The sequence below is a fragment of the Schistocerca serialis genome, chromosome 7 (genome assembly GCF_023864345.2).
Source record: "Schistocerca serialis cubense isolate TAMUIC-IGC-003099 chromosome 7, iqSchSeri2.2, whole genome shotgun sequence".
Lineage (NCBI taxonomy): Eukaryota > Metazoa > Arthropoda > Insecta > Orthoptera > Acrididae > Schistocerca > Schistocerca serialis.
The window spans coordinates 543,268,024-543,293,077 of record NC_064644.1 but is presented as its reverse complement, the minus strand read 5'-3'; the positions used below and the strand labels follow the sequence as shown (position 1 = coordinate 543,293,077).

Genomic DNA, 25,054 nt, shown 5'->3' with positions numbered 1-25,054 from the left:
GAAGTGATCTTTCCAGGTGTACTTATCTTTTTCCGGCAATGTGTTTATTAGTTATCCGATATACTCATCCAATTGTCAGTAGTGTTTCGTCATACCAAGTTTAAAACGTTACTATTCTCTCAACCACTTATAGTCCATGTTTTGTATCTGTACAACGCTACACTTTAGAAAAGTATCTTAAGAAAAGATTTCGTGTAGCTTTAATTCATGTGCGATGTAGACAGATTACTTTGTTTCAGAAATGGTTTATTGCTACTGCTAGTCTGTATTTTACATCCACTCAACTTCGGCCATCATTAGTTAAATTGCTGTTCAGAAAGCATACCTCATTTAATACTTGTAATGTCTCATTTCCTAATTTAATTTCCTCGGCGTCGCCTAACTTCGATTACATTCCGTAACATTGTTTTACTTTTGCTGACATTTCCCTAATAATCTATTTTAAACATACTATCGATTCCGTTCAAGTCCTTCGCCGTATCTGACAGAACTTAAAGGTCATTAACAAATATCAAAGATTTTATTTCTTCTTTCTGAACTTAAGTACCATTTGCAAATATTTCATTGGGTTCTTAAATTGCTTCCTTGATGAACAGCTTGAATAACACATGGGATGGGTCTATAGCCCTGTCTCACTCCCTTGTCAGCTACTGCTTCCATCTGAAACTTCCTGGCAGATTAAAACTGTGTGCCGGACCGAGACTAGAACTCGGGACCTTTGCCTTTCGCGGGCATGTGCTCCACCGTCTGACCGACCCAAGCACGACTCACGCCCCGTCCTCACAGCTTTACTTCTACCAGTACCTCATCTCCTACCTTCCAAACTTTACAGAAGCTCTCCTGCCAAACTGCACTGCTTCCATCTCTTGCCCCTCGACTATTATAGGCGCAGTCTGGCTTATGTTCAAGATGTTGATAACCTTTCACTCCTTGTAATTTATCCCTGCTTCTTTCAGAGTTACAAACACATCTCTTTACCTACAAATGCTATACGGGCGGCTTGTCTTTTTCAAACCAATGTCTTGAGATAAGCCATAGGGTGTGTATAGCCTCGAGTGTTCCCAGATTTCTCCAGAACCCAAACTGATTTTCCAGAAGGTTGGCCTCTACTAGTCTTTCCACTCGTCTATAAGAAACCTGTCTCAGTATTTTCTAACTATGTCTTATTAACCTGATGGTTTGTACTATTCGCAACTGTCAAGGCTTGTCTTCTTTGGAAACTGAATTACTACATTCTAGGTAAAAAGCTTTCTAAAGCCCAGATCGCATAAATATTTCTATCTTTTGAACAAGTGGTTTCGACGGACTTTACTATGATCTTCAGGTCTGTAAAATAGTGCACATAGATGGAATAATCTCATATAATGAATTAAGATGTAGTATTTGAGAAAAAAGTTTTCTGTTTGACGTTACAAAAACTGAAAAGGAAACTGTACATTTACATACCTTCAAAATTTTTGTTACAAAATGTGCTTATTGTCAGCTGGAACATCACGCCAAGTTGTAATGTTAGCAGATGAAACGTAGCAAGATACTTAAATCAAAAATTTCCTTTTCCCTTTGTTGAGATGTCAAAAAAAAACCTTTTTTCCTCAAATATTGCGTCATAAATCATGATACGAGATATATTCCATTTATATGCACTGTGCTACAGAACTGAAAATGGCAGCAAAGTTGGCAGTTGAAGTTAAAGAAATATCTATGTGATCTTAGCTTTAGAAAGTTTTTTTTTACCAAGTAAAACAGGTCGCTCCTTCTCATTACTCAGCATGAGAAGATGTCATATTACATTCTCTTTGGAGTTTCAGAATGTTCCGCCTGTCTCGTGTACATTTCATTGTAAATGGAACTGTTCTGTATGTCTTGATAATGAAGATCCGAAACAGCTGTTAAATGATCCTTTATTGAAACAAGTGGTTTCGCAATCTATAACTGCAGCCTCAGGTATACATCGGTGCGAATGCTTGTTTTGCCCCTCAAACAATTCAATGGAGCCGTCACATCTTACATCGGAGAGCTTCTCTATACCCAAAAGAAAAGTGTAATAGTAGAGACATGTTATATTTACAAAAGTAGCTCAAATAGATAATTATTAAATTATATATTTTAATTTACAATTAGATTGAGGTTACTACACTGAAGAGAAAAAGAAACAGAAACACCTGCCTAATATCTTGTAGGGTCACCGCGAACACGCGGAAGTACCGCAACACGACGTGGCATGGACCCCACTAATGTCTGAAGTAGTGCTGGAGGAGACTGACACCATGAATCCTCCAGGGCTGTCCATAGACCCGTAAGAGTACGAGAGAGAGGTGATCTCTTCTGAACAGCACGTTGCAAGGCATTCCAGATATGTCCAATAATGTTCGTATTTGGGGAGTTAGGTAGCCAGCGGAAGTGTTTAAAGTCAGAAGACTCAAATGGGCTCTGAGCACTATGGGCCTTAACTTCTGAGGTCGTCTGTCACGTAGAACTTAGAACTACTTAAACCTAACTAACCTAAGGACATCACGCACATCCATGCCCGAGGAAGGAGTCGAACCTGCGACCGTAGCGGTCGCGCGGTTCCAGAATGTAGCCCCTAGAACCTCTCGGCCACTTCGGCCGGCGCTCAGAAGACTGTTCCTGGAGCCACTCAGTAGCAGTTCCGAACGTGTGGGGTGTTGCATTATCCTGCCGGAATTGCCCAAGTCCGGCGCAATGCACAATGAACCTGAATGGATGCAGGTGATCATACAGGATGATTACGTACGTGTTACCTGTCAGAGTCGTATCTAGACGTATCAGGGCGACCATATAACTCCAACTGCACACACCCCACACCGTTACAGAGCCTCCGACAATTTGAGCAGTTCCCTGTTAACATGTAGGGTCTATGGAATCGTGAGATACATGTACACGCCCATCTGCTCTATACAATTTGAAACGAGACTCGTCTGACCAGGCAACATGTGTGTAGTCATCAACAGTTCAATGTCGTTGTGGACGAGCCCAGGCGAGGTGCAAAGCTTTGTGTCGTGCAGTCATCAAGGGTACACGAGTGGGCCTTCGACTCCGGAAGTCCATATCGATGATGTTTCGTTGAACGGTTCACACGCTGATGCTTGTTGATGGTCCAGCGCTAAAATCCGCATCAATTTGCGGAAGGGCTGCACTTCTGTCACGATGAACGAATTTCTTCAGTCGTCGCAGACCCTGTTCTTGCAGGATCTTTTTCCGGCAGCTATACCGAAGATTTGATGATTTACCGGATTGCTGACATTCACGGTACACTCATGAAATGGTCATACGGGAAAATCCCCACTTAATCGCTACCTTGGAATGGTGTGTCCCAGGCCAGCCGCTGTGACCGAGTTGTTCTAGGCGCCTCAGTCCGGAACCGCACTCTGCTATGGTCGCAGGTTCGAATCCTGCCTCGGCATGGATGTGTGTGATGTCCGTAGGTTAGTTAGGTTTAAGTAGTTGTAAGTCTAGGGGTTGATGACCTCAGAAGTTAAGTCCCATAGTGCTTAGAGCCATTTCAAGCTTTTTTGGTGTGTCCCACCGCTCGTGCGCCGACTGGAACACCACGTTCAGACTCACTTAAATCTTGATAACCGGCCATTGTAGCAACGTTAACCGATCTAACAACTGCGCCAGACACTTGTTGTCTTATATAGGCGTTGCCGACTGCAGTTCGTATTCTGCCTTATTATATATCCCTGTATTTGAATACGCATGCCTATACCAGTTTCTTTGGCACTTCAATGCATTCCTGAACGAATTTTTATTCTTACATCTTCTACAGTTCTTCTCAGTGAATGGCTAGTGTCGTTTTTCTTATTTTACATGTGTGAATTGACTACTTTTTTCGACATTCAAAGGGTGGCGTATTGTTTTCTTCGTCAAGCTGAAGCCGCTTCGATTAAAAAGCGAGCAGCGAGGAAGAGATCACTGGTAGTACTGCTCAATCAGACATACAGCGGCGAGTGGCATGTTTATTAAATGTTGCTGACCATTTTGTTCTGTTCATACAGCATAGATTTACTCAATACAGCGAGATATTTAATGGCATACTAATAACACGGCTAACTTCTTGATACTACGTTTCATCATTAGTTTTTCTAAAATCAAAGGCCCCAACTGCAACTGAACGCTGAAATACACTCCATCATCTCTACAAGTACAGGACGGGGATAATTCTTTAGTCTCTCTGTTCAAAACAACATTTCCACCTAAGTTTATTCCTATTTGCAACGGGGCCGCTATGTTTTACAACGCTGTATATAATCATACCATAGCAAGGGGCCAGCAAAGAACAGACAGAGCACACGAAGTGACTATAGACCATGGTCTTATCATATTGAATTCATTACAAGTGGTACAATAGGGGATTGTGGCAGAAACTCGAGGGAGATCCTCCCCATCCTATACGTATTACGTTTGTTTATGAGCCACGTCACTTTCACTGGTATTACTAGTGGTAAACCAGGGAACATTGCTGGCCGGAGTGGCCGTGCGGTTCTAGGCGCTACAGTCTGGAGCCGGGCGACCGCTACGGTCGCAGGTTCGGATCCTGCCTCGGGCATGGATGTGTGTGATGTCCTTAGGTTAGTTAGGTTTAATTAGTTCTCAGTTATAGGCGACTGATGACCTCAGAAGTTCAGTCGCATAGTGCTCATAGCCATTTGAACCAGGGAACATTGATAGCACAACAAGCCATACTTTACCATTTCGACTATACTAAAATTATCGTAAAGTGTTAAAATAGTTGCATGTAAGAAAGAGCCCAATTTGTGACGGATAGCGATGCAGTTAAATTGGCTGAAACTGTATGTCAATCTCTGTTGCAGGTTCGAATACAAAATGTGAAGAAGCTGCAGACGGAGAAACCGTACGAGAATCAGCCGTTGTGGCAGCAGGTGATAGAAGTGGAGGAGCTGTTTCCCCTCCCGAACAACTACAGCTTCAAGTCTCCCCAGCGTTCCAAGCGTCCTTCCAGTTCCTCACACCAGCCGCACGACAAGGGCAAGTGGAACGCCACCGGTTCCTCAAATGAAACGCAGCACCGCCCGTGGCGCGGCCACACAAACAATTCGTCTCGCTGGAAGAATTCTGGGGGTGCAGGCTCTGCCAGCCAGTGGCCGCGTGATCCTGGATCCAGGGCGACAACGCATCGGCCTGGTACAGGCGGACCTGTGCAGAAACCGAATGGAAGTGCCAAGCACAACAACAATAATAACAACAACAACGGTACAAGAAACAACAGTCCTGCTGTTACTACAGAGGAGAGTAATGAAGTCCGAGAGCCTGTTATGCACCCTTTTGGACCGTGGTTATTATGGTTTCCGGGAAATTATTACGATATTCATCAGATTAGACCTGATTCTGGTAAAGGTTCTTCTGAAACTGAGACTGCTGACAAACAAAAAGGGTCCAGTGGCAAAATGGGAAATGCTGACCACGCTCAGACAAATTATATGTATGGCCCATTCGCCTATGTACCCGCTACAGATCAAAACCAGCATGATGTTACACCTGTAGAAAAATGGACACAGAGCGCGGACGGTATGCCGAGAGATTACGAACAACATTACGACATTTCCGTCAGCCACGAAGGAAAAAATAGTGCTTCTGTGGCAGCAGACGAAGCGTTCTCGTCGAGACACCCAGCGCCCAATCATCACGGGACGTACTTTTCTGCGGAAGACTACGGCACCAGTTGCTATCCGGAGCCATATTACCTTCATCGACGTCAGAGAAGGCAACTATACAGCTTTCTGGAGAGTGCGATAGACGCGTGAGTATACTGAAGGTGACAGATGAAGACAGTTCCTCATGTTAAAATGCATTTCCGTTTGAGATTTCATGTTTTCTCAGTAGTCACAGACGTAAAGGGGATATTCTACATTCACATTTATACACATCAGCCACATTTCCTCGTCTCTGCTATACAGGAATATATACGATAACATTTATAACTTATCACGGTGGCGCAGGTGAAGTCGAGAGACAGAAATTGGTGTAGGTCAGTTGCGGTCTACAAGCCGGGAAATAGCCTCAAACAGGCCTACAAAAACCGTCTAAGCTACAGCGCACACAGATTGCTCGAGATTTTGACTAAAATCGTTCTTGAATCTGAAAAACCAGTTGTTTTTGCACTTACTAATCGTAAACTTGAAGTGTTACCTCAAAATATTGTGTGTTTTAACGGGACAAAAGTAACAATTAAATACTTTTGTTTGTCTAGCATTTTTACTACAATAAATTTCCTTTACTTCACGTCTATGGTCACAAATGTTTTGTCATCAGACTACCGGTTTAAAACTATAATGACAATCTTCAGCTCTGTTTTACAAAAACATGTCCTAATGAGAGCCATTACCACAAAATTACTGCGCCTGTAAACTTAGATCTAGATTGTAAAAGTAATTAGATCTTCCACAATGTTTGCAAAAAATATTTTTGTTTCATTTTCCTCACCAAAGTTTAAATTAATAATCATCATCTTCACTTCAAGCATTAGGTCTTTTTTTTTGTTTTGCTCGTTACAGTACTCGACGCTCACACGAGTTTCCTTGACTTCGTCTCCCAACTGGCTTAAATCTTCTTATTTGGAGATGCAATCTTCCTCGATTCATTCTTTCGAGATGTTCGTTCCACTTTCTTCTCTTTTCTTGAATTGTATTGAGGATGTTAACAAATAGCTTAGGGCATAGAAGACATTATAAATCTCGCGCGTTGAATGCGAGCCGTACCTTGAGTGGTTTTTGTGGGTCAGTTTGAGGTCATCTCTCGTCCTGATAGAATGTAAGTGTCCTGCATCAAATTGTTCGTCCCGACTTTCCGTTGCCACTGTGGTAAAAGGGCACCCACACTCGCGGTCCCACCCCCTCCCCCTCCTCCTCTACAGCGCTCAGTGTAGTGTAATCTTTTTCTTCCGAGAAAAGATTTAAAAGTCGATTTTACACAGGTTCTTTACAGGTTCGGAACTGGCAATTCCTTATGGCTACTTAAAAATCGCCGTTCGTCGTACATAATATTAAATATTCTCCATAGTCCCAGGTCTAAATCTCCCCGGCCCTACAAACTACGGCACGGGCGCCCTTGCTTTAGTAAGCTGTAAACCGTTGTCGTTCATACCCTGCGGTGTAGTCCACGAGAGACCATCCCTGGCAGCTGGCAGTGCTATTGCCAGTTTTTGGCTGCGAAACGCGAACAGCTCCAGACGACAGCAATAGTCATCTACAGAGCTGCGACAACGCACAAGCGCTTCCGTAGAGAGGCACACAAAATCGCATTACGTGGCTGCATGAGGCAGTCACACGAGGCAGCCGCGCCAAGCACACTGTAACTGTCAGGGTTCCCCTTGCGTCGACTCTACTGCGGAAATTTCTGGTACCACAACGACTCACCCGCTTTCCTGGTACAGTCGGTAATGGTAGACGGAAAGAACCGCTGTGGGTAAGTTTAAGCACCGTCATTTTTCATCATCATTTGAATACACGTGGTTTCCTTCCTTCAGACCATGAAAAGCTTTTGCATCTTACACGGCATTACTTCCGACATGCTAGCTTCGTTACAGAAGGAACGACACCCTGTATTCACTGTTAATTGTAACAGGTGTAAGTGCAGATCTTCCTATACGTCATTTGCAGACTCGGTGTTATAACTATTAGAAACAGTACACTTTTAGGTTGGTTGGCACTTCCAAGTACATGTGGCAAGAGCAAGCCATTAACACTTACACTGAAGAACCAAAGAAACTGGTACACCTGCTTAACGTAGTGTAGGGCACCCACGAGCATGCAGAAGTGCCACAATACGACGTGGCATGGACCAAATAATGTCTGCAGTACTGCTGGAGGGAAATGACACCATAAAACTGCAGGGCTGTCCATAAATCCGTGACAGTACGAGGAGGTGGAGATTTCTTCTGAATAGCACGTTGCAAGGCTTCCCAGATATGATCAATAATGTTCATGTCTGGGTAGTTTAGGGGCCAGCGGAAGTGTTTAAACTCAGAAGAGTGTTCCTGTGTTGCTACAATTGTGGAGGTGTGGGGTGTCGCATTGTCCTGTTGAAATTTTCTAAGTCCGTCGGAACGCACAATGCACATGAATGGATGCAGGTGATCAGACAGAGTGCTTACGTACGTGTTATCTGTCTGAGTCGTATCTAGACGTATCGGGGATCCCATAACACCCCAACTGTACACGCCCCACAACATTACAGAGCCTCCATCAGCTTTTACAGTCTCCTACTTATATGCAGGATCTATGGATTCATGAGGTTGACTCCATACCTGTATACGTCCATCCGATAGATATAATTTGAAACGAGACTAATCCGGCCAGGTAATGTGTTTCCAGTCACCAACAGTCCAATTTCGGTGAAGACGGGCCCAGGCGAGGTGTAAAGCTTTGTGCCCTGCAGTCATCAAGGATACACGAGTGGGTCTTGCTCCGAAAGTCCATATCGATGATGTTTCGTTTAATGGTTCGCACTCTGACACTTGCTGATGACTCAGCATTGAAGTCTGCAGCAATTTGCGGAGGGGTTGCAATTCTGTGACGTTGAACGATTCTCTTCAGTGGTCGTTGCTCTCGTTCTTGCAGGATCTTTTTCCGGCCGCAGCGAAGATTGATGTTTTATCGGATTCCTGATTTCACGGTACACTCGTGAAATGGTCGTACAGAAAATCCCCTTCATCGGTGCCTCGTAGATTCCGTGTCCCATCACTCGTGCACCGACTATAACACAATAACTCACTTAAATCTTGATAACCTGCCATTGTAGCAACAGCTACCGAACTAACAACTGCACCAGACACGTGTTGTCTTATATAGGCGTTGCCGACCGCTGCCACGTATTCTGCCTGTTTACATATCTCCGTATGTGAATACGCATGCCCATACTAGTTTCTTTAGGGCTTCAGTGTATTTTGCCCTGGGAACAGGTCCAGTGTTGAAGAGCAGACACATGGACGCAAATGTCGTCTATAATGACGGGCGTAATCCACTTAATAATGCAGTTAGAACCAAGCAGAAAACATCAGATAGTAAATTATGTGACGTGTTTGTGGGCTGACGGTTAGCTGCAGAGAAGAAACAACCAACACACTTATGAGTGTACTCATAAACTGCCACATTGCGAGGTGCCAGGGTGGAGAAGAGTTTGTACCTCTTTAATTCAGACGAATATTGCATGAGAACGAGACATGCACTAGACCCTCTCCTTATCTACCACCTAATTAATTATGCGCACAACGGTAACGGAAGGAAATGATGGTGGACCCTGCTATTTGGTAAAATAAGGAGTGCACAGTCACAATAATTTAATAAAAATCGTAATCTGCTCAAAAAAGAGAACTTTATAATAATAAACAACAGGAAATGGGATTCTGCCTATATATATGAAGTGATATTCGGATTAAATGAGATTTATTATACATCAGAACAGAAATGCACATGATTGTCGACACACACAGTAGGTTAAAGGATAAGGTACAGTGAAATATTATGAGAATAAGAGTTGGCTCAAGAACAAGGGGCTCCTACTCTCTGTGATGCAATAGATTGACGATAATGACTGGAGGTCCAAATGAATCAAATATTAGTCTCGCGACAATACAGGGTGTTACAAAAAGGTACGGCCAAACTTTCAGGAAACATTCCTCACACACAAAGAAAGAAAATATGTTATGTGGACATGTGTCCGGAAACGCTTACTTTCCATGTTGAGCTCATTTTGTTACTTCTCTCCAAATCACATTAATCACGGAATGGAAACACATAGCAACAGAACGTACCATCGTGACTTCAAACACTTTCTTACAGGAAATGTTCAAAATGTCTTCCGTTATCGAGGAAACATGCATCCACCCTCTGGCGTATGGAATCCCTGATGCGCTGATGCAGCCCTGGAGAATGGTGTATTGTATCACAGCCGTCCACAATACGAGCACGAAGAGTCTCTACATTTGGTACCGGGGTTGCGTAGACAAGAGCTTTCAAATGCCCCCATAAATGAAAGTCAAGAGGGTTGAGGTCAGGAGAGCGTGGAGACCATGGAATTGGTCCGCCTCTACCAATTCATCGGTCACCGAATCTGTTGTTGAGAAGCGTACGAACACTTCCACTGAAATGTGCAGGAGCTCCATCGTGCATGAACCACATGTTGTGTCGTACTTGTAAAGACACATGTTCTAGCAGCACAGGTAGAGTATCCAGTATGAAATCATGATAACGTGCTCCATTGAGCATAGGTGGAAGAACATGGCGCCCAATAAAGACATAACCAACAATTCCTGCCCAAACGTTCACAGAAAATCTGTGTTGATGACGTGATTGCACAATTGCGTGCGGATTCTCGTCAGCCCACACATGTTGATTGTGAAAATTTACAATTTGATTACGTTGGAATGAAGCCTCATCCGTAAAGAGAACATTTGCACTGAAATGAGGATTGACACATTGTTGGATGAACCACTCGCAGAAGTGTACCCGTGGAGGCCAATCAGCTGTTGATAATGTCTGCACACGCTGTACATGGTACGGAAACAACTGGTTCTCCCGTAGCACTCTCCATACAGTGACGTGGTCAACGTTACCTTGTACAGCAGCAACTTCTCTGAAGCTGACATTAGGGTTATCGTCAACTGCACGAAGAATTGCCTCGTCCATTGCAGGTGTCCTCGTCGTTCTATGTCTTCCCCAGTTGCGAGTCATAGGCTGGATTGTTCCGTGCCCCCTAACACGCCGATCAAGCGCTTCGAACGTCTTCCTGTCGGGACACCTTCGTTCTGGAAATCTGTCTCGATACAAACGTACCGGGCCACGGCTATTGCTCCGTGCTAATCCATACATCAAATGGGCATCTGCCAACTCCACATTTGTAAACATTGCACTGACTGCAAAACCACGTTCGTGATGAACACTAACCTGTTGATGCTACGTACTGATGTGCTTGATGCTCGTACTGTAGAACAATGAGTCGCATGTCAACACAAGCACCGAAGTCAACATTACCTTCCTTCAATTGGGCCAACTGGCGGTGAATCGAGGAAGTACAGTACATACTGACGAAACTAAAATGAGCTCTAACATGGAAATTAAGCTTTTCCGGACACATAACATCTTTTCTTTATTTGTGTGTGAGGAATGTTTCCTGAAAGTTTGGCCATACCTTTTTGTAACACCCTGTATAGCAGTATCGCAATTAGTAGTGAGAGCTGAAATGGGATCACATGGAGAAACAAGCAAGGTGGACTTGTAGCAAAGCGAGCGCGCGTGTTGCTGATGGATTCAGTATAAAATTGATAAGGTCCTACAATGTCGGAGCCGCAAAATACTGTACCAGTACTGAGTTGTCTTGTGACAGCCAGAGCGAGAGCACCAGCAGCAGCGAGTACTGTTTGTATAAAGCGTTTATTTTGCATTTTGTTTACGACCTTCCACTAAGGAAGGGATTCTATTTGTGTTTATCTGCTCTGCATAGTAAATAACAGTTCTTGATAAAACTTTACGTAGTTTTCGTGTTAGATTTCTTAGTGTTTTCTTGATCGTGTAGAACAGAAAGCGCCCTAAAACCGTCTTTTGTTTGTTTCGCGGCCGTTAGCCACTAGTCACTTGAATCAGCAGTTGTCTTGTGACAGCCAGAGCGAGAGCACCAGCAGCAGCGAGTACTGTTTGTATAAAGCGTTTTTGTACTTATTTGCTGCGCTTAGCTTTTAAATAGTTTTTCTGGGAAAACCTAGCGTATTTTTCGCGTCTCGTATTTCAGTGAGTGTTTCTTGATTATCAGAGTAGCTCATCAGAAGATTATCTTGGGAATTTGTCACCGTATAGAGTAGGGTAAACATAGTCATGTGTAGGGACTGTGGTTGTTGTGAGCGGACGCAAGGAGAATTGGCTACTCTTCGGGGGCAGGTGGAGGCTTTGTCTGTTAGGCTCATCGAGCTCGAGGCGCAGGCATCGGCTCGTAGTGGCGTTGGGGCAACTGTGGTGAGACCTATGCCTACTTCGGTGGCCTTGGAATCACATGGAACCCCTGATGTCGCTGCGTCTTCCGGCAGTGAGCATCTTACCAGTCAGCCATCACTCCAGGGTGAATGGCGGACAGTGGTGGGCTCGCGCGTGCCTGGCCGAAAGGCGAAGGTGGGATCTGGCCGCGTGGCAGCTGCCTTACCCCTTTCCAACAGGTACGGGGTGCTTCCTAGTGGTGATGACATCGTTTCCGAGCCACCACAGGATGCCTCGCCTGTTGGGCCAGTGGCCGATTCTCCGGCAAGGTCCCGACAGTCACAGAGGGCGGGCCTATTAGTTATAGGGAACTCCAACGTTAGGCGGGTTATGGAGCCCCTCAGGAAAATAGCGGGTAGGTCGGGGAAGAATGCCAGTGTGCACTCGGTGTGCTTGCCGGGGGGTCTCGTCCGTAATGTGGAGGAGGCCCTTCCGGCAGCTATTGAACGCACTGGGTGTGACCGGCTGCAGATAGTAGCACATGTCGGAACGAATGACGCCTGCCGCTTGGGTTCTGAGGCCATCCTTGGTTCCTTCCGGCGGCTGGCTGATTTGGTGAAGACAACCAGCATCGCACGCGGAGTGCAAGCTGAGCTTAATATCTGCAGCATAGTGCCCAGAGTCGATCGCGGTCCTCTGGTTTGGAGCCGTGTGGAGGGTCTAAACCAGAGGCTCAGACGACTCTGCGACTATAATGGTTGCAAATTCATCGACCTCCGTTATTGGGTGGAGAACTGTAGGGCCCCCCTAGACAGGTCAGGCGTGCACTACACACCGGAAGCAGCTACTAGGGTAGCAGAGTACGTGTGGCGTGCACACGGGGGTTTTTTAGGTTAGAGGGACCCCCCCCTTGGGCGAAACGATAAAATACCTGACGGCTTACCAGAGAGGGCATTATCATCGTTGATAAAGAACGTCCGTCCTCAGAGACCAAAAACAGGAAAAGTTAACGTAATATTGGTAAACTGCAGGAGTATCCAGGGCAAGGTTCCTGAATTAGTATCTCTTATTGAAGGAAATAGTGCGCATATAGTATTAGGAACGGAAAGTTGGTTAAAACCGGAAGTGAACAGTAACGAAATCCTAGACACAGAATGGAATATATACCGCAAGGATAGGATAAACGCCAATGGTGGAGGAGTATTTATAGCAGTAAAGAATTCAATAATATCCAGTGAAGTTATTAGCGAATGCGAATGTGAAATAATCTGGGTTAAGTTAAGTATCAAAGGTGGGTCAGATATGATAGTCGGATGCTTCTATAGACCACCTGCATCAGCAACCGTAGTAGTTGAGCGCCTCAGAGAGAACCTGCAGAACGTCGTGAAGAAGTTTCGTGATCATACTATTGTAATAGGGGGAGACTTCAATCTACCAGGTATAGAATGGGATAGTCACACAATCAGAACTGGAGCCAGGGACAGAGACTCTTGTGACATTATCCTGACTGCCTTGTCCGAGAATTACTTCTAGCAGATAGTTAGAGAACCAACTCGTGAAGCTAACGTTTTAGACCTCATAGCAACAAATAGACCGGAACTTTTCGACTCCGTGAATGTAGAAGAGGGTATCAGTGATCATAAGTCAGTGGTTGCATCAATGACTACAAGTGTAATAAGAAATGCCAAGAAAGGAAGGAAAATATATTTGCTTAACAAGAGTGATAGGGCACAAATCGCAGAATATCTGAGTGACCACCATCAAACGTTCATTTCTGAGGAAGAGGATGTGGAACAAAAATGGAAAAAATTCAGAAACATCGTCCAGTACGCCTTAGATAAGTTCGTACCGACTAAGGTCCAAAGCGAGGGGAAAGATCCACCGTGGTATAACAATCATGTACGAAAGGTACTACGGAAACAAAGAAAGCTTCATCATAGGTTTAAGAGTAGTCGAATCATAGCTGATAAGGAAAAGCTGAACGAAGCGAAAAAGAGCGTAAAGAGAGCAATGAGAGAAGCATTCAACGAATTCGAACATAAAACATTGGCAAACAATCTAAACAAGAACCCTAAAAAGTTTTGGTCATATGTAAAATCGGTAAGCGGATCTAAATTCCCTATTCAGTCACTCGTTGACCACGATGGCACCGAAACAGAGGACGACCGAAGAAAGGCAGAAATACTGAATTCAGTGTTCCGAAACTGTTTCACTGCGGAAAATCGTAACACGGTCCCTGACTTCAGCCGTCGCACGGACGCCAAAATGGAAAATATTGAAATAAACGATATCGGAATTGAAAAACAACTGCTATCACTTAGTAGCGGAAAAGCATCCGGACCAGACGAGATACCCTTAAGATTCTACAGTGATTATGCTAAAGAACTTGCCCCCTTTCTATCAGCAATTTATCGTAGATCGCTGGAAGAACGTAAAGTACCTAGCGACTGGAAGAAAGCGCAGGTCGTTCCCATTTTCAAGAAGGGTCATAAATCAGATGCGAATAATTATAGGCCTATTTCGCTTACGTCAATCTGTTGTAGAATAATGGAACATGTTTTGTGTTCTCGTATTATGACGTTCTTAGATAATACAAATCTCCTTCATCATAACCAACATGGATTCCGCAAACAGAGATCATGTGAAACTCAGCTCGCCCTATTTGCCCAAGAAATTCACAGTGCCGTAGACACTGGCGAGCAGATTGATGCCGTATTCCTGGACTTCAGGAAGGCATTTGATACGGTTCCGCACTTACGTTTAGTGAAAAAAATACGAGCTTACGGAATATCGGACCAGGTTTGTGATTGGATTCAGGATTTCCTAGAAGAAAGAACACAACATGTCATTCTTAACGGTTCAAAATCTGCAGATGTAGAGGTAATTTCGGGAGTACCGCAGGGAAGCGTGATAGGACCTTTATTGTTTACAATATACATAAATGACTTAGTTGACAACATCGGTAGCTCCGTGAGGCTATTTGCAGATGACACGGTTGTCTACAAGAAAGTAGCAACATCAGAAGACTCGTACGTACTCCAGGAGGACCTGCAGAGGATTAATGCATGGTGCGACAGCTGGCAGCTTTCCCTAAACGTAGATAAATGTAATATAATGCGCATACATAGGGGCAGAAATCCATTCCAGTACGATTATGCCATAGGTGGTAAATCATTGGAAGCGGTAACGACCGTAAAATACTTAGGAGTTACTATCCGGAGCGATCTGAAGTGGAATGATCACATAAAACAAATAGTGGGAAAAGCAGGCGCCAGGTTGAGATTCATAGGAAGAATTCTAAGAAAATGTGACTCATCGACGAAAGAAGTAGCTTACAAAACGCTTGTTCGTCCGATTCTTGAGTATTGCTCATCAGTATGGGACCCTTACCAGGTTGGATTAATAGAAGAGATAGACATGATCCAGCGAAAAGCAGCGCGATTCGTCATGGGGACATTTAGTCAGCGCGAGAGCGTTACGGAGATGCTGAACAAGCTCCAGTGGCGGACACTTCAAGAAAGGCGTTACGCAATACGGAGAGGTTTATTATCGAAATTACGAGAGAGCACATTCCGGGAAGAGATGGGCAACATATTACTACCGCCCACATATATCTCGCGTAATGATCACAACGAAAAGATCCGAGAAATTAGAGCAAATACGGAGACTTACAAGCAGTCGTTCTTTCCACGCACAATTCGTGAATGGAACAGGGAAGGGGGGATCAGATAGTGGTACAATAAGTACCCTCCGCCACACACCGTAAGGTGGCTCGCGGAGTATAGATGTAGATGTAGATGTAGAAACCTGCAACACGTCGTCAGTAGGCAGCGTCCTTATGATGTGGGCGCCGCCTCTTGCGGTGCAGCAACTCTGTGTCAACCCCTGGCCTCGAAGGCTGTCAGAGAATTCTAAGTTCTTCCGAAAGAGAGCGACCATGCTGCAAGACTGTCCGACTCCGACGAAGATCAGATCCCGAATTCGCTCTCTGTGATGCGATGCAAGAGCGAAGCCAGCACTGCTCAACTCCCTACTCTCCTCAGAAACCACGAATCAGCATTCAATTCTGATTCAGAAATTCCACCACACTGTCTAAGAACATCATTCGTGCCAATAGCGACCGTTCCCTCCAATGACGTCAACTAGCTTCAGTTTAAGTTGACCAATCATACCTCTACTATTCAGCTGAGGGCACTGAACTTGGCGTTTGACCGGCTACGAAAACAACCTGCCTAGACCACCGAACATCCGGGGCCAGACAGTCGCACCCAGCAGGGCACAGTCCACAAGTATTCTCAGAATCAAGAGGACAATGCAGTCAGTCGGTGCAAGGAATCTTCATTCCGGATGGGCCAGAACGGTAAACACATAAACTGCGGCGACACTCCGACGTCTCACAGGTCGTTTCGCCATGCATACAAGAGGCGAAACTCGACCTACGTCAGTCGTTTCGCCAGGCGCTTAAGCCTATTGAACGAACCCCATAGAGTTCAGGGGAGTGCAGCCCCCAACCGGAAATGCCGTGTGCCGCGTCCTCCGATGCTTGTCTCGCACAGGCCACCTAGGGAAGTAACCCAGCATGTTTAGGAATCAAGTGAAAAGTATTTTTTTGAGCTCTCAGTACAAATCCTCTCATTACAATAACCTTATTCGGACTGTTACTACGGTGTAATGTCACAAAACATTAATAAAATTCATGAAAATGAGACATGTAAAAGATGCCATGGAACCTCTCAACATACGAAAATATCTACACTTATACCCGTAACACCCTGTATAGCTTATAGTGCTGGGCCTAATGTCGCACAAGGCAGTTTCCTTACGCGTCCGGCGGCTAATTTGCAAATATTTTAATTATGAACACGTATAACCAGTAGAGGATATTTATATTGAACCATGATTACTTATAATTACTTATAATACTCTAGTAACATTAATAATTAACACTGCCTATGGTAATAACGACTACAAAAGCAAGCAAGGAGTCTGCATATGAAACTTCCTGGCAGATTAAAACTGTGTGTCGGACCGAGACTCGAACTCGGGACCTTTGTCATTCGCGGGCAAGTGCTCTACCAACTGAGCTACCCAAGCACGACTCACGCCCGCCCTCACAGCTTTACTACTGCCAGTACCTCCTCTTTTACCTTTCAAACTTCACAGAAGCTCTCCTGCGAAGCTTGCAGAACTAGCACTCGTGGAAGAAAGGGTAAGGCGGAGACATGGCTTTGCCACAACCTTGGGGATGTTTCCAGAATGAAATTTTCACTCTGCAGCGGAGTGTGTGCTGATATGAAACTTCCTGGCAGATGGTCAAAGAAACAGACAAGTAGAGATCGTTTCGTGATTAATTCTGGGGCTTTATACTTTAAAGTGAGACAAGAAACGCTTCAAACTATAGTTACTCAAGTTCATATGAGTGGAAGAAAAATTTTACCCAATATAGTAAATACTTCATGATGGATATGAACTAAAAGAGAGCAGGTGTCCACCAAAAAAGTTTTTTTAAAGAGGTTTTCTTCCCAGTCATCATTGTTCTGACTTGTTCGATGCTGCTCCCCACTAATTCCTTTAACGTATCAATCCCCTCATTTCAGAATAGCACTTGCACCCAACATCAGCAATTCTTTGTTGAGTGTATTTCTATCTTATCTTCCCCTACAGTTTGTTTACCCTCTACAGCTCCCTCTAATACCATGGAAGTTATTCCTCGATGCCTTAACACTTGACCTGTCACCCTGTCCCTTCTTCTTGTCAGTATTTTCCATGTGTTCCTTTCTCCATCGATTCTGGGGAGAATTCCTCCCTCCTCATCAGTGCACATAATTTTCAACATCTTCCTGTAACACCACATCTCAAACATTTCGATTCGCTTCTTTTCCGGTTTTCCCACATGCAGTGATCCAATTCCATATAAATGTGTGTTTCAAAAGTACATTCTAAGAAATTCAGATAGAGGCCCATGTTTGATACCAGTAGACTTCTCTTGGCCAGGAAAACCCTATTTGCCTGTGCTAATCTGCGTTTTATGTCCTCCTTGCTTCGCCCGCCACGTGTTATTTTACTTCCAGTGTAGAAGCAGTTCTTAACTTCGTCTATTTCGTGATTTCCAATTTTGATGTTAAGGTCATTGCTGATCTCATTTCTGTTTATCCCAATCACATTCATCATTTTTAGTAAAAATAAAAAAAAAGAAGCAAAACAGTCCAAAGAATTACTACACTGTACTTAATATATCATAAGCAGAATTCGATAACATATCCTACATTACAACAAATAACACGGATTTTTAAAACAATGAAACTCCTCTTTCGCTATTACATTCTCTGAGCCATTGAGAAAGAGATAAATTCACTGTTTCTTGACTGTAAAGTTGAATCCACCTGCATGTTACATGTGTATGCTTAATGAAAGGAGTGTTTATATATGTGGTGTCACCGCCAGACACCACACTAGCTAGGTGGTAGCCTTTAAATCGGCCGCGGTCCGTTAGTATACGTCGGACCCGCGTGTCGCCACTGTCAGTGATTGCAGACCGAGCGTCGCCACACGGCAGGTCTAGAGAGACTTCCTAGCACTCGCCCCAGTTGTACAGCCGACTTTGCTAGCGATGGTTCACTGACAAATTACGCTCTCATTTGCCGAGACGATAGTTAACATAGCCTTCAGCTACGTCATTTGCTACGACCTAGCAAGGCGCCATTATCATTTGCTATTTATCTTGTGATGCATGTACCATCAGACCGATGTTCACCAATTATGGATTAAAGTTAAGTATTCCAACAGCTACGACCTTTTTTGCTAGTCTCTATTCCTTTAACTGTTGCAGACCTCACGCCAGCCTGCGTGAGCTTAACGCGACCATTTCGGCTACCAATCATTGTGGCTTGGCTGTCTTGCCAAGTCACAACAATATACATCAACAGTTGCTATGTAATGCAATTGATGACAGCGTATACAAATATGTCTTTCATCACGTCTTGCAAAAATACTTCATACCCTGTGTATGCAGCATAAAGTCTACGAAGATGAGTTGGAAGTCTTCTATACCGTCTATGTAATTATGACAGTGTTGACTCAAACGATGCGACAGTATAAATAATGTCTTTATTTCAGCAGGCAACGAAATGTTTCGTCTACTGTGCACAACATATTGCCAGTTAGTACTAAAAATAAACTGAATACATTTTTGCAGTTAGATTTTTAGTAGTAAGCTAAACATTGATGTAGCGTGAACATGTGGTCGGTTAACAGTGTTACGACTTTCCATGTGATAAGACTGCTGGCTCTCTATTTCCCAGTCACGGCTTGGATGGACGAGCATGTATCCTGCGCGCAATCTGCGAAGCGCGGGACCTTCCCGGGTTTGCAGCCGACACCAGTTCGGTTGTTGCGGACATTCTGCGCCTCGTCTTCACGTAAGTAACGGACTTTCAATGAGTCTTTGGATTATGATCATGCACGTCCGAAAAAAATCAAGGAAGGCTCCAAATTCTTCACTTCCGATATAATTGATTGGATGAATTTGGAGACATATTTTGCCCCAAGAATTAAAGTCAATAAAAATCACTCTAAACACATTATAAGCTAGATAACTGACAGTCATCCATTAAATACGTCTTTGGTGGTCTACATACATTTTTATGTTATTAACATGAGCATAGATGAGAACTTTTTTGAGTTAATGATCTGAAATTGAAACCTCATACGATAGTATGAAGTGCTCAACGAGTTAATAAATAAAACTAAATGTGTATCAGTTAGGTTCGTCCTCAAGGTGGATGTCGGACAGAATCAGGACGAAACTAATAACGTTGCTGGCTATCGACAGAAATAACAAACAACAAATACCATTGATTTATACGGTAAGATATGGTAAAACGTTAAATGAACTTTAAAAATATCGCTTGTACTGTTTTTATCCTATCTGCAATACTTTGTTTAGAAAGCTAAATATTGTTTCATATTGATGAGTCATCGAATTTTTCTAATTTATTCTATGTTTTAATGTTCAGTGGCATGATTAAATTCGAACAAAAATGTGTTATCAAAGTTACGTTTTAAGTTATTTATATAAAGTGTAGGCAATCACCACAATCAATTAGGTGAGTGGGAATGCCAAAACAACACTCAGATTGGCCAGCAGTATTGATATAAGAGCCTAGGACTGAAGAATTTTTAACTGTATTGCTACACGTTTCTCTGTTTTGCAGTCCATACAATTCCAGGTGATACTAATTCCAGGTGCGATCATCTCTTTCGACCTAGAAAATTCACAGTTTCCTTCTCTTTTCTAGCCTAGAGAGTGCCTTCTGTCTTTCCGACTGTTGTACTTGGACCCACGCATGACGTACAACATAAAATGCGGTGTTCCTCAGTAAAAGGAATGTAGTGTCACCACATACCACTGGTTGTTTGCCAAACTTGTGTAGTGATGAAGTTGTCCAGAGGAGAGCGGGGGAGTGTCATTTTAGGAGTTGAAGAAATATGTCGGCTAGGTAGTCTACAGTCGTGATAACGTAAGGTTTCGCGGCGAATTTCTTGAATAAATGCTTCAGAGATTTTTTGCTGCGTCAAATTTGTCACTCTTGAGCTTTTGAAGACATCGTCTGTTGCCATCTTCAGGGAATGTTTCAGTATGGCATCAGGTCCTTCAGTTGGCGATTATCTGAAAGAGACGTCACGGAGAATTTATTTATTTATTTGCTACTTTCTTTCAGTCTGTTATCTATATAAAAATAGAGCAGATGTTGCCCGTGAATTTGCATGAACATAGCACGTAACATTTTGACATAAATTCAAATGTCGTGACGTCATGGACTCCTGAAACTGCCACATGGTGTGTCTATGTGAGTGAAGAACATTTTTAGCGATGCTGATTTGGTTAGGTGGTGGATGACACAGCTGATTTCCCTGTTGTCTTTAAGCACCAAGCGCGCGTTTCCACTAAGGGCGTAGCCACTGCCTCGATTACAGTTATTTTTAGACATTTTGATTTCAACCGTTTTTTCGTTGGCAGATCTCCAGTTGGGAGATGCATGGGATAATAAATCCGTTTTATCACACAGAATCGTATGCTTTTTAATCGGCCTGTTTGGCAACGGCAAACTTCTCGAAAATCGATGTTTCATTTGGCGTGTCTGTTACTTATATCAGTAAATAAAATTTGCCCCTGTCACGCTTTTCTTTCGAAGACTAGTGACATCCTGGAAGTCATGGATCAAGTCAGTCAGGTAGGTGCAGTGTTTCTTGATTTAATTCAGTCCCACACATCTGATTATTATTGAAGCAACGACTGGTGAGTGGAGTGAGGCTTTCTTGGCAGGGAGGGTGCAGCACGTTATATTGGATGGAGAGTCACCGAATGTAACTTTAGTTGTGCCCCACGTATGTATGTTGGCACCCTTACTGTTTATCATATATAATGACCTTCCAGACAATACTACAGTAACCTCAGATTTACAGATATGATGCGTTTATCTAAAAGGTTGTGCAAATATTCATTTGAATCTCGATATGATTTTAAAGTGCTCCAAAGACTGGCAACATGTTTTTAATATAGCGAAAAATAAAATTGTGCTCTTCAGAAAATGAAAAAAAGTAGTACCTGTGACTACAATATCAACGAGTCGCAATTCGGATCTGTCAAATTATATAAACACCTTGGAGTAACAGTCTATAGGGATATGACACGGAGTGATCGTAAAGCCTCAGTCGTTGTTGTAGGAGGTGGCAGACTTTACTTCATTGGTCGAATACTAGGGAAATTAAGCAGCCTACAACGGACATTATTTACCAAACAGTCGAATGATCCATTCCCGAGTGTACGGGAACCGTATAGAATTAACAAACCTGGTAAGGATCTCAGAATGATGAGCAATACTCAAGGACCGATCAAAAGAGGAAAGGCCGCTGGACCTGAAGGGATACCAGTTCGATTTTTCACAGGATACGCGAAGGAATTTGCCCTGCTTCTTGCAGCGGTGTACAGTAGGTCTCTAGAAGAGGGTAGGGTTCCAAAGGATTGGAAAAGGGCACAGGTCATCCCCGTTTTCAAGAAGGGACGTTGAACAGATGTGCAGAACTATAGACCTATATCTCTAACGTCGATCAGCTGTAGAATTTTGGAACATGTATTATGTTCGAGTATAATGACTTTTCTGGATGATAAATTACATTTCCTTAAGTTTATACCATTGAATGTCAGCCTGGCATTTCTTTGTTTTATGCTATCATTACACTTTAGTTCGCTCTAGATTGTTACTTCTAAGAACTTTTGGGTAATTACCGTTTCCAGTGATTTGTAGCCTATAGTGTAACCGTACGTACTGGACTTCTTCGCCTATTTATGCGCACTAAGTTATGTTGGGTGGTTAGCATGTCTCGACGTCTTGTCAGAAAACATTTACAGAAAACATCCAAAATAATAAATGAGTATGGTTACGATATAAGAAACTATGGCTGGTGCTAGTGTATGATAGCGTGGTTTTTCTTATCCGTAGGTGCAACAGGAGTTCACTCAGAAATTTCAAAAGCCACGACCAACAAGAATAAATATCTGTTCACTTGTCAATAAGTTCCAAAGAAACGGAAACACCGGCTGCGGTGGCCGAGGGGTTCTAGGCGCTACAGTTCGGAACCGCGCGACTGCTACGGTCGCAGGTTCGAATCCTGCCTCGGGCATGGATATGTGTGTTGTGCTTAGGTTAGTTAGGTTTAAGTAGTTCTAAGTTCTAGGGGACTGATTACCTCCGATATTAAGTCCCATAGTGCTCAGAGCCATTTGAAACGGAAACAGTGGCAACGAATCACGCTCAGGGAGACCTCCTACACCACAAGAAGTATCCAGCGAATCGGAGGAGCAATCGAAAGACGTCAGACTGCATCAACTAATGTTTTAAACAACATGTTAGGCGTACCAGAATCATCGATTATGAACGCTTTTCACTTTACACTAAAGAAGAATGTGTATCACAATCAGATACTTCAAAAACTAGACGACAAAATTGCGCACTTTGGCAGGCTGCGTATTACGAAACAGGACCTGCACAAAACGAACACCTTATACATCACATTTTGTTTCACTGATGAAGCCAAATTCCACATCAGTGGGAAGATTAAGTAACATAACTACCTCATATGGGGTAAGAAGCCACTTCATGCTGCCACTGAATGCCAAAGAACAATTCCTGGAACCACAACTTCAGCAAGCAGGCATTGCTGACACTTCTGTGTTCTATCATGATGTAGCGCCCTATCATTTATTCCTCATTGTGAAAGGGTATCCAAATCGAATATTCATCAATAGATGGATAGAAGAGATTCAGCAAGACTGTAGCAATCGCCTTGACCTGATTTTATACCCTTGGATTTTCTTGTATACGGATACAGAAAGTCAAGGGTGTACAAAACAAAAGTAAGGGACTACCAGTATCTAAGTGCCCGAGTCCAGCATACAGGGTCGGCTGTTTCACAGGATGGACTACACAATATACTCAGGTCTGCTCTCCAGCGATATGAGTAACGCTTCTAAATGGTCGGAGGCAATGTTGAAGTGTGATGACAATATATACATACACTGACAATAAACATATATGCGTATTATGTAAATGCGCCCAGTAATTTCTGGGGGTGGATCGAGACTTTATGCCCATCCTGTATACATTTATGTTCAGGGCAAACTCACAGTTCCTGCACCAATAAACATTCTCCTGCTAGTCTTCCAGCAAATTCGCGACTGCCTTCTGACGTTTCTACCTTCTTATAGAGAACGGCTTCATCCGAAAACAGCCTAGTTTGAGGCTTCGACGTTATCCACTAGATCATTTATGTACACTGTAAACACTAATGGTACTTTCAAACTTTTTTCGGATACTCTAAAATTACTTTCACATCTGTCGATTTCATCCCGTTAAGAGCGACGTGTTCCAGAAGTTGTGAATGCAGTCACAAATACACTGAAGCTCCAAAGAAACTGGTACATGCATGTCTATTCAAATACAGAGATATGTAAACAGACAGAATACGACGCTGGTGTATATAAGATAACTGGTGTCTGGGGCAGTTGTTACGAGTAGATCGGCTACTGTTGCCACAATGGCAGGTTATCAAAATTTAAGTGAGTATGAACGTGGTGTTATAGTCGGCGTACGAGCGATGACACACAGCATCTCCGAGGTAGCGATGAAGTGGCGATTTTCCCGTATGACCATTTCACAAGTGTATTGTGAATATCAGGAATACGGTAAAATATCAAATCTCCGGTACCGCTGCGGACGGAAAAAGATCCTGCAAGAACGTAATCAACGACGACTCAAGAAAATCGTTCAAAGTGACAGAAGTGCAGCCCTTTCTCAAATTGGTGCAGATTTCAAAGCTGGGCCATCAACAAGTGTCAGCTTGCGAACAGTTCAACGAAACATCATCGATACGGGCTTTCGGAGCCGAAGGCCCACTCATCTACCCCTGATGACTGCACGATACGAAGCTTTTTTCCTCCAGGGCCCGTCAACACCAACATTGGACTATTGATGACTAGAAACATGTTGCCTAATCGGACGAAACTCGTTTCAAATTGTATCGAGCGGATGGACGTGTACGGATATGGAGACAAACTCACGAATTCATGGACCCAGCATGTCAGCAGGGAGCTGTTCAAGCCAGTGGAGTGTGGTGTGGGACTTTTGAAGTTGGAGTGATATGGGACCACTGATACGTTTAGGCACTATCCATTCATGTCCAGTGTGCATTGTGACGGACTTGGGCAATTCCAGCAGGACAATGCGACACCCCACACTTCCAGAATTGCTACAGAGTGGCTCCAGGGAGACTTGTAGGAGTTTAAATACTTCCGCTGGCCACTAAACTCTCCAGACATCATTACTGAGCGTATCTGGGATGCCTTGTAACGTGCTGTTCAGAAGAGATCTCCACTCCCTCGTACTCTTACGGATTTGTGGACAGCCGGGCCCGATTCATGGTGTCAGTTCCCTCCACCATTACTCCATACATTAGTCGAGTCCATGCCGCGTCGTGTTGCGGCACTTCTGCGTGCTCGCGGGGCCCCACACGATATTACGCAAGTGTTCCAATTTCTTTGGCTCTTTAGT

The 25,054-nt window shown here is 43.7% G+C and overlaps 1 protein-coding gene across 2 annotated transcripts in view; it reads left to right on the top strand.

Annotated features, from left to right (window-relative positions):
- Positions 1-25,054, top strand: part of LOC126412389 (uncharacterized protein DDB_G0287625-like) — a 140,845-nt gene that overhangs the window by 16,814 nt on the left and 98,977 nt on the right. The window contains exons 2-3 of one of the 2 annotated variants that reach the window (XM_050081965.1): positions 4,836-5,782; positions 19,247-19,363. In XM_050081965.1, the coding sequence (XP_049937922.1) occupies positions 4,836-5,782; positions 19,247-19,363 (1,064 nt within the window). The remainder of the gene's footprint in view (positions 1-4,835; positions 5,783-19,246; positions 19,364-25,054) is intronic. The other variant, XM_050081966.1, reaches the window with a different exon arrangement.